The sequence below is a fragment of the Podarcis muralis genome, chromosome 6, assembly GCF_964188315.1.
Source record: "Podarcis muralis chromosome 6, rPodMur119.hap1.1, whole genome shotgun sequence".
Taxonomy (NCBI): domain Eukaryota; kingdom Metazoa; phylum Chordata; class Lepidosauria; order Squamata; family Lacertidae; genus Podarcis; species Podarcis muralis.
Window position 1 is genome coordinate 39,857,984 of NC_135660.1, and position 10,916 is coordinate 39,868,899.

The following is a 10,916-nucleotide window of genomic DNA, read 5'->3' on the forward strand; positions in this document are numbered from 1 at the left end:
ATTTTAAAAGCATGATTGCTTTCCCCCACAGCAGAGATCGCTCGCACAGCTTTTACCTGTCACTCTCAGGTCAGTCCTAAAGAATGCAGGTCCCAGATTTGATTGCCAGTCAATCTGAAACACTTAAATGGTCCATTTCCTATGTGAGCTGTGCCATCAGCTTTATCTGTGAGCTGCCTGATTTTATAGCCATATTTAAAACTCAAGGATGGGGAGCTAGGTAGAATATGTCTTCTTAAACAAGGTCCTATCTAGATAGCTATTTGCCCAGCCTTCTGGCTGAGTGCTGCATGTAGGGCAGGAAAAGCAGGAAGTGTCCCAAGGATAAGTCAGGTACCTTCTTCCTAGGACACCACTGAAATCGCTGTAGGAGCCTGCCGCAATTTTCACTGTAAGTTGTGTGGATCTGCACAGACTCAAGCATCATTCATATCTGGACTGTAGGGTTCAAAAGTGTAAAAATTGCACTTCTGATTCCCTTTATAGGACAACAGATGCCACAGTTGGTGCATTGTTTTCTTCAGGTTCGGAATTTTGTGGGAATTCCTTACTATTCTACCTACTCAAGACAACTCCAGTTTCCATCTCATGACTTTAGTTCCAAAGAGATATTGAAATATACTTGGAGTCGAGAGTGGATTTCATGCTCTTTATTCAGTTCATAGTGGTGAGGAGGAATGGAAGTTCCCCCAGAATGTCTGCTTTATACACATTATTTATACACATTATACACAATGGGCCCCACATGATTGGCTAATTCTGGGACCCACCTGTAGGCTAATCAGGTTGCGGATTCACTTCCACCTGGAGCTGGATTGGGTGGCTCCTGTGAACCAATCAGACTGCTGCATTCTGGACCCTATTGTTCTAGGACCAATCAGATTGCTGCATTCTGAATCCTATTGTTCTAGGACCAATCAGACTGCTGCCTTTTCGATCCTTTTCAACTTAGTACATAACAGATATCCACTCCCACTCAGTTTTTCAATGACCCTGCATGCCAGAGGTCCCCCAAATCAGATACCAGAGTTGACAAAGCAGTTGTAGAGCATGGGGCTATGTTTTGAATTTAGAAGATTTAAATCAAATCCCTTGTAGATTGCAATAAATTTTTACAATCTCTGTGCACATGTATACAGGTGACATTTTCTAGCGAATCGTCTTGCCCCCCTTTCCTTATTGCTCCAGCTAAAGTGCATTTCTGAGCAGCACACGTTTGTTATTTTGTTTAACTGGGTAGGCAGCTTTAGAGATCACCATGAAGAGTCTAATTACTTGTGCTGTTGTGTCAAAGATTTCCAGGTAAGTCAAAAATGGTTCTCGAAGAAAAATACCCTCGGGGAACATTGCAAGCTAGTTTATTCCTTCTTCCACTTTTCTATTTCAACACAATTGTTTGCTTTCTTGGACTCAAATTACAGTAGCAGCCCATGCAGTGAAGTAGGTGGGGGAACCACTGCTCTGCTGGCTTCTGAATATGGCATATTGTTGGCACTTATTGGAGACAGAGGGGCAAAGTGTAGGGAGTGAGGTGCTGTGCAGACACATAACAGCAAGAGAGTCGAATGGGCTGTGCCACACCACACAGCACCAAGTGGCCCATGTCTTATCCCTCCCCTCTGCTATGGGCCAGCAACACATTGTGATCAGAAGCCAGGCAGCAGCAGTGGCCCATCTGCACCACCACACACACTGCTGCTGTATCTGTAGGAACTATCACTGGTGGTATTAGTCCAAGTGATTAAAAAATTATTATTATTGGACCGGCACGTGATCACTCTCAGGCCTAGTGAGAATTTTTGAAGTTCTCAAAATAAGAAATTGCTGGCTATGAGAGAATAAAAAAATCTACCACACTGTTACCCTTTCATCCAATAAATGCAGGAAGTTCTGTTTCTGCATCTCTATCCATTACAATGTATTACAAATACACAGATGGAACTTAAAAACAAGGACAAAAAGAGACTGGCTCTCATTTTACTAATTCCACGCTCTTCAGAGTCCCTAATGGGGAAAGAGGTAAACTCTTCTGATGGAAAACCCATTTTCTCCCATATTTGGCAAGTGTCATTGCCCAGTCCAAGCATTCATGTCGCCAGCTATTACTGTGAGACTTAAACAGTGCAAGGGGGAAGGGAGGGGCTTTAATCACTAGTACTGTTTTGCAATGAATGATTAAAAAAAAGAAGTCTGGAAGCTTGTAATTGACACCCCACCCCATAAGAAACAACTGACAAGTTACAGAAAAATTAAAGAACACTGTGCTGAACAGAAATAATCAGGTGAGTTGAAGTTGGAAAGAGGAAGCTTCTAACTAACGTTGCAGGGGACCTTTGCTAAAAGAGACGAGAAAATGTTATAGAAAGATTTTGGACATGAAGATAGATATTAATAATGTGCTATATTAAAAGCCATGTAGAGCCACTGTTTCCAGCTGATTGCTGAAGTATTTCTTTTCTCCATTAATAGCAAGCCCTTTTCTCCATTAGTAAAGAGCTCCATTTAAAGTTTCTCTCAAGAAGCTATGCAATTATTCATAATAACAGTTCAGTGTATAGGTAATTTTCAGAGACTTCCTCTTGGTTGCTTACTTCAGTTGATAAAAGCATCAAAGAGTTTTCTTAGGCATGTGGAAAACCTTGACATAATTTAAAAGACAAATCTTATGCCACATTTGTTCAAAATATATTGTTGTGAAAGCATTGCCCCCCCCCCAAAAAAATTTAAGGTGTAATCTTGCTCTGTGTCAAATACTGCAGAAGCATATAGTCAGTATAGTACAACATAGGCCAGGACACAAAATCAATCCACACTATAATTGCTAATTTGTACTTCTTTTCCTTGTAAATTTTATTTACAATTCACATCTACGGTAGATTCAATAAGCAGCACAACAAAAGCTGTGAGAATGACAATAAAAGCATTCACACAATACAAGCCATTCACCCACACAGATTTATCTCCTTGCTTAGAATGATATGTGCATGAATTTATGCTTAATTACAATTGTTCTTTTCTTTCTCTGTTTTTATTTTTGTTTCAGCTCCTAACAAGCAAAAGCAGTTTTGCCCCAAGTAACTCAATTAAGGATACCATGCATGCTAGAGCTTCAGTATCATCAAAATCACACAACAATTAACATAAAAAGGAAGTGTAGTTCAAAGCTATTGTTAAAAAACACTTAAATTTTGACAGAAAGACTTTATATAAAAGCAAGCATATGGAGGACTCTGTCATGCCTGAACATATTTGTCCTAGTCATTGATTTAAATAAATAAATTTGAAACATGCACACGCACACCTCTGTCACTACACTTCTACCATTACATTACACTCCTACCATTGGATCCATTGGAGAAATGAGAGCTCCATAATGGCGGAGACTACCTTTACACCTAAGGAACTTGGCTAAAAAAGAGAATTTGCAATATATTTGCAGTCCATTAACTGGCATGGCATGTCATCAGCAGAGTACAGTTAAAATATGGATAACTTAAATTAATTTACACAATCAGACTTAAAGGTGGTGAGTCCAAGTGCCCTGAAGTCTAATTGTAAGGCAAGCCCTTAGTTTTAAGATTTTTCCTAAAGCACTTCATTTCTGGTTGCAAATAAATTATGGATCTTGTACTTCTAATCTGCAAATTGCTTTATTTTTAGTTATCTAGATTTCCCCTCCTAGCACTAGCCCCAGGGTTAAGGCTGACAGGTCTATAATTTCTTGGACCTATTTTTTAAAAAAATGAAATTATGTTACTCATGCTGCAATCGGCAAACACTCATCCAGCTGCAGCCCAAAATGTGAAATGCAGAAGTGGAATGGAGGCAAAGGGGAAGATGCTACAGAGTTGCTTCCTTGCTTAATTTTCCACCTCCAGGGCTCTACCCCCTCTCCAAATCTGCCCAGAACTGCTGTAGTGGATTCCAGTGCCATATTAGCACTGCTGGGCATGTCGTTTTTCCAACCAAGCAAGATTTATTGTCCAGACCCAAACAACAACAACAACAACAACAATTTATTATTTATACCCCGCCCATCTGGCTGGGTTTCCCCAGCAACTCTGTGCGGCTTCCAACAAAATATTAAAATACAATAGTCCTTCAGATATTAAAAGCTTCTCTAAACAGGGCTGCCTTCAGATGTCTCCTGAAAGTCTGGTAGTTGCTTTTTCCTTTGACATCTGGTGGGAGGGTGTTCCACAGGGCGGGTGCCACTACCGAGAAGGCCCTAACTTCACTTCTCGCAGTGAGGGAACCACCAGAAGTCCCTCGGCGCTGGACCTCAGTGTCTGGGCAGAACGATGGGGGTGGACACGCTCTTTCAGGTACACTGGACTGAAGCTGTTTAGGGCTTTAAAGGTCAGCGCCAGCACTTTGAATTGTGTTCGGAGTTTGAATTGTGTACTGGGAGCCAATGTAGGTCTTTCAAAACCAGTGTTATGTTGTCTTGGCAGCCGCTCCCAGTCACCAGTCTACCTGCCGCATTCTGGATTAGTTGTAGTTTCCGCATCACCTTCAAAGGTAGCCCCATGTAGAGCGCATTGCAGTAGTCCAAGTGGGAGATAACTAGAGCATGCACCACTCTGGCAAGACAGTCTGCGGGCAGGTAGGGTCTCAGCCTGCATACCAGATGGAGCTGGTAAACAGCTGCCCTGGACACAGAATTGACCTGCGCCTCCATGGACAGCTGTGAGTCCAAAATGACTCCCAGGCTGTGCACCTGGTCCTTGAGGGGCACAGTTACCCCATTCAGGATCAGGGAGTCCTTCACACCTGCCCGCCTCCTGTCCCCCCAAAACAGTACAGTGGTACCTCGAGTTAAGTACTTAATTCGTTCCAGAGGTCTGTTTTTAACCTGAAACTGTAACCTGAAGCGTATGTAACCTGAAGCGTATGTAACCTGAGGTACCACTGTACTTCTGTCTTGTCAGGATTCAACCTCAATCTGTAAGGCACCATCCATCCTCCAACCACCTCCAGACACTCACTCAGGACCTTCACCACCTTCACTGGTTCTAATTTGAAAGAGAGGTAGAACTGGGTATCATCTGCATATTGATGGACACCCAGTCCAAACCCCCTGATGATCTCTCCCTGCGGCTTCATGTAGATGTTAAAAAGCATGGGGGAGAGGACGGAACCCTGAGGCACCCCACAAGTGAGGGCCCAGGGGTATGAACACTCATCCCCCCCCCCACTTTCTGAACACAGCTCAGGAGGAAGGAGCAGAACCACTGTATAACAGTGCCCCCAGCTCCCAGACCCTCAAGATGGTCCACAATGTGGGGAAGAAGAAAAGATGCCCAAACAGCCTTCCCAATACATGCACACACAATTTATTTATAAAAACAATTATATGTACTGCAATTTTATGGGGGGAAATCAGAGCATAACATACTGTATATACAATAAAAAACAGATCAAAACTAAAATAATGCACCACTAGCTAACATCTCTCTCTCTCTCTCTCTCTCTCTCAGCCCCTACTCCAGCCCCTACTCCAGTGCCCAGCCCCTACTCCAAAAATATTTGGGGTCACGAACTGAACCCCCAAGAGCTGGCCCCCCTGCCTACCACCAGCATACAAACTTGGAGCCTGGCAAGCTTCCATGGGCAAAGGAATTTCCCCCACTCCTTGCTTTCAGCTACTAACAGCAAACAAAATTTTCCCCCAAGTAACTCACAGCCATTCCTATTTGTGTCCCGTTGAGTTCATTTGGAGTTATTCAAAGGTAAACAAACTGCAGCTTCTATTAACGTTAACATGCATGTTAGAGCTTCAGAAATATCCAGAAAAATGGGGTCAGTGTTGACAAGGCCCTGCTGTCTCCCCACATTTGCAATGCCTTATTTGCAGGTTGCCTACAAGTATTTTTGAGAATATTTTAATATTATTATAGACTGAAAGTAGCAACAAAAATCCCCAGCTCCTCTGAAACTCATGGAAAGTAACACATGCTTCATGGTACACATGCATTTAGCTATTTATTGCACTAAACACCCATTAAACTGTCATGTACTCTGACTCTGCTGTGCAAGACAGTGACAATGCTTTTGTTGTGCTCTCAGAAAAGCTATTTATACACTCTGAGTCATGATTCTTGAAATGGTGTTCTTTCACCACCTATTAAAAATTAGAAGCATCATTAATTCCTACAAAAGCCACTGCATGTGCTCACTGTTTGGCTCCTTGGAGAAAGGAAACATTTTCATTGTTTCAGAGTCCTATTGAAATTACAAAGATTTCAAAATCAATATAGGGTGCAAGTGTGTTCACCCATACCTGGGTATACTGAATATGATGAGCCTTGCTTTGCAACAGATACACTTTAATATTTCCTTGCACATCACAGGACTCATTTTGCAACATTCAGACTCATTTGGCAACGCTTTTAGAAATGTTTCACCCTTTAATCTGTTTAAGGTAACTTTTTGTTTGGCAAATTAAAAATGCATGCACAATACAATTCTAGTATACCATTTTACACTGACATAAGTCTGTGCTGGGTTGCTAATGATCTAGGTGTGTGTTTGCGTGCGTGTGTGTGTGTGCGCGCACACACACATACACTGTCCAATCCTTTGTTTGTGTTCTATCAGGCTTTCTTGCAGTTAACGCTTATAGGACTGGAAGCTTCATTTTACCCAACACCCTATAAAAAGATTCCTAAATCAAGTCCAATAAGCTTGTATATATAACAGAGAATCCCATTTTATATTAAATGTTTGGCCTGGTCCCTTCTTAAGAAACTACAAATAGTGGCTTGGCCTGGCTGAAGACATGCAAAGAACAAGATGGCGCCTTTGGAGAGCCAGTGTGGTGTAGTGGTTAAGAGCAGTAGTCTCGTAATCTGGGGAACCGGGTTCGCTTCCCCGCTCCTCCACATGCAGCTGCTGGGTGACCTTGGGCCAGTCACACTTCTTTGAAGTCTCTCAGCCCCACTCACCTCACAGAGTGTTTGTTGTGGGGGAGGAAGGGAAAGGAGAATGTTAGCCGCTTTGAGACTCCTGAAGGGGAGTGAAAGGCGGGATATCAAATCCAAACTCTTCTTCTTCTTCTTCTGCTCCATTCCACATACAGAAACCTACGATACTGGCAGCTGAACCTTCTTTCAGTACTGACAATGGGACACTGTTCTCCACCACATTTGAGGGCAGCAGACTAACTCAAGGAGAGCACAGCTCTGTCCTCCAACATCTCACTACCATTATCTGCAGCTCAGCTTCTGCTGCCCGAGATGACTGCCTCACTCACTAATGCAGGAGTGGGAAACCTCTGGCCTTATGAGCCTAACCAGGCCTTCCAGGCCAAGTCATGCCCACCTGCTCTACACCTGACAGCCTAAAAACACAGGAGCCTCAGGCCAATAATGCAGAACTTATGTATACATACACATTACCATCTATCAGCCCCTCTGTAACTGACCTTAAGGTAGCCAAAGAAAAATTAAAGTGAGAGACTGTGGCATGAAACCATTGAGAGCACCATTTCAATGCTGTAATTTGTTTGAATTGGCACAGTAGGTTTTTATTAAACTACGTGTGTTCATTAGCTCGCCTGTGTTATCCATTACAGTCATACTTTGGAAGTCACATGGAATGCGTTCCGGAAGTCTGTTCAACTTCGAAATGTTCAGAAACCAAGGCGCAGCTTCCAATTGGTTTCCGATTGTGCAGGCACACCGGAAACAATAGTGGAAGCCACGGCAGACGTTTGGCTTCCAAAAACTGGAACACTCACTTCCGGTTTTTGATCGTTCGGGAGCCAGAACGTTCAACTCCCAAGACGTTCAGGAGCCGAGATACTACTGTACTGTACTGTTTGATGTGAATGCCACTGTTAGTGCAGCCGCAGAGACCACATTGGCTCCCAGTACGTTTTCAAGCACAATTCAAAGTGTTGGTGCTGACCTTTAAAGCCCTAAACGGCCTTGGTCCAGTATATCTGAAGGAGCGTCTCCGCCCCCATCGTTCTACCCGGACACTGAGGTCCAGCACCGAGGGCCTTCTGGCGGTTCCCTCACTGCGAGAAGCCAAGTTACAGAGAACCAGGCAGAGGGCCTTCTCAGTAGTGGCACCTTCCCTGTGGAACGCCCTCCCACCAGATGTCAAAGAGAACAACAACTACCAGACTTTTAGAAGACATCTGAAGGCAGCTCTGTTTAGGGAAGCTTTTAATGTTTGATGTATTATAGTATTTTAATATTTTTTTGGAAGCTGCCCAGAGTGGCTGGGGAAGCCCAGCCAGATGGGCGGGGTATAAATAATAAATTATTATTATTATCTGTAGTTTATGGCATTTCATTTCCTTCTGCTCACACTGTTTACAATCTCTCTCCCCTGCTTCCCTAGTGTAAGTATGTACCTGCAACTCAAGACAACACTTTATACATCTGATTGTTATGTACTTAAGTATATCAGACGACACAGAAATTCTTCAAACAGCTCTTCTTTATTCAGAGGCCAGAACTGAACTGAACTGAAGGGCTCAGTCAGCCTGCTTATATAGAGCTCCAGTACCATGTTACTGTAACAACTTTCTAAAACTATCCAATCACTGAACGTCACTTTCGATCCTTCATTTGCATAACTATCTACAGTATCCCCCTGCTGGCCCAGGGTGAGAACTTCAGTACATAACACCCCTCCCCACCGAGATAAAGCGTTAGTTACAATCGTAATGGTTTCTTTATATACAGCACTACACGTAATGGTTCAATTAGGCACAAAAGCATATCGGTTACATTTCACATACTTCCACATACTTAGACCAACAGTGTTACATATCCAACAACATAGTCCTTTAAATAAGCTGGGCACTTGGAAACTCTGCCAGACTGCCGGGGAGCGGTCCGGTCCGGTGGGCTGCCTGATTCTTGATGAAGCTGTGGCGCGACCCTAGGTGGCATTGAAACCAAGTCCCCTGGATCCGCTGCTGTGGGTGTAACCTCCACGAGCGGAGTTGGCGGAATGTCAGGCATGGCAGTGGTCTGAGTCTGTGGGAAGTCCGGCAGACCCTCTTAAGTGGCTTGGTTTGGCTACACGCCCACAGTCTGTGAGAGAGGTGTAGGTGGAGCCTCGCCATCTGTAAGTGTCTGTTCCGGAGCCACGAGCGCAGTTGGGGGCACCACGGTAGTGTCAAAGTCCCCAACCCTGCGCCTAAGCTGGTCTATGTGCCGGCGCCACAAGCTTCCGTCTTCGAGTGCCACCTGGTACGAGCAAGGTCCTGTGACTCCCACTACTTTGGCTGGCACCCAAGGAATGTCCCCCACAAAGTTCCGGGCAAAGACCTGGTTTCCTGGAACAAATGACCGTGGCGCGTTGGCACAGCCTGGGGGTTCGGCCACGGCAAAGTCTGGGTGCAGCCGGTCAAGCAGGGACATGAGGTGGCGGCCCATAAGAAGTTCGGCAGGACTCTGCCCTGTGGCTGCATGAGGGGTGATGTGTTGCACGAACAAGTATTCGGCGACCCCCTCGTGCCAGTCTCTCTGGTCCAGGTGCCCCAGTGCCTCTTTTGCCGAGCGCACCATTCTCTCCGCTTGCCTGTTGCTGGATGGATGAAATGGTGCCGTTAGGGCATGGTGGATGCCTAGTCCCAAAAGATACCGCTCAAAAGTGCCTGATGTGAACTGTGGTCCGTTCTCGGAGACAAGGACATCAGGACACCCATGCATCGCAAAGAGGCCTTGCAGCACCCGGATGACGGCCTCGGTAGTGGTGGAGGGCATCAGGGCCACCTCCAGCCATTTGGAATAGGCGTCCACCACTACCATAAAGGTCCGGCCACGAAAGGGGCCAGCCAGATCTATGTGCACCCTCGACTAGGGTGTCTTGGGCGTCTCCCAGGTGTGTCCCTTAGCTGCCAGTGGCGCAGGCCTCGATTCTTGGCACGCTTGACAGGTGGAAACCCAGGCAGTGATGGCATCGTCCATGTTAGGCCACCAGACATAACGCCGAGCCAACGCCTTCATTTTGACGATTCCCGGGTGGCCAACGTGCAGAGCCTAAAGGACACGTTGACGGAGTCTTTGGGGAATCACGACGCGGTCTCCCCACAGCAGACAGCCGCGATGAGCAGAGAGTGTGTGGCTAATGTGCAATGGGGATGGGGATGGAAAAACTGCTTCCTTCTCTTGAGGAGGATCAGTGGAGCAGCTGTCTGGGCTCTGAGCCTTTGGGCGGTGCGGGGAGGGGGTGTTAACTAAGAAGCATGTTTTGAAAGGGGGGGGGGGAGTTGCCCAGCTCAGATGGACAAGGCACAGCTTTCATTTGCAGACGGCCAGAATACGGGCAAGGCGAAGAACGTGTTGAAATTCCCCTATTCCCCCCCATCATTCAGTTTTTAATTCATTAATATTTGTAATAACAAATATTTTTTACAAAGGGGGGAGACTGCACAGCACAAGACAGAATTCCAGCCCTGATAATGTGGCAGGCTGGTAGGAAGAGACCATTTTGGCGCTTGAGAGTTTGATGCAAGATTCAGGGATGTACCGGTAAGATTGGAGCTGCTTCTCTTTACAGGCCGAGCTTGGTCCTCCTCCAGTGTCTCCGTTTGGAGTTGTACCTGATTTTATTGCCAGTTTTCATGCGGATCCATTGCGGGATGGGCCGGTTCTGCTTCTGCTTCTTAGCGAGAAACCGCTTGATCTTGAAAGTCTTGTGGGAAGACATACTCAAGCTCCACCAACCGCTCACCACAATGGCTAGAAACGAAAAGAGCTTGAAATGCCCCTATTACGCAATTGTCCACACCCTCAAAATCTGTTTTGCCCCCCCCGATTCCCTTCCTAAGATGGCGGCTTCGGAGACGCCTCTTCCCAGGATCCGTTCCCAAGAAGGAGGTCGGTGCACAGACTATTAAAAAAGAAAACAAAAAACGGAGCGGCTTAGGGAAGCCCTCTGCCCGCGGCCAT

General features: G+C 45.4%; 2 protein-coding genes across 3 annotated transcripts in view; both read right to left on the reverse strand.

The window, feature by feature from the left end:
- Nucleotides 1–10,916, reverse strand: part of LOC114598132 (nuclear body protein SP140-like protein) — a 402,008-nt gene that overhangs the window by 317,709 nt on the left and 73,383 nt on the right. The window lies entirely within an intron of this gene.
- On the reverse strand, nt 8,434–10,818 carry LOC114597654 (large ribosomal subunit protein eL39). Its single transcript, XM_077930075.1, has one exon. The coding sequence runs from the start codon at nt 10,672–10,674 to the stop codon at nt 10,519–10,521; it is 156 nt and encodes a 51-aa protein (XP_077786201.1). The 5' UTR covers nt 10,675–10,818; the 3' UTR covers nt 8,434–10,518.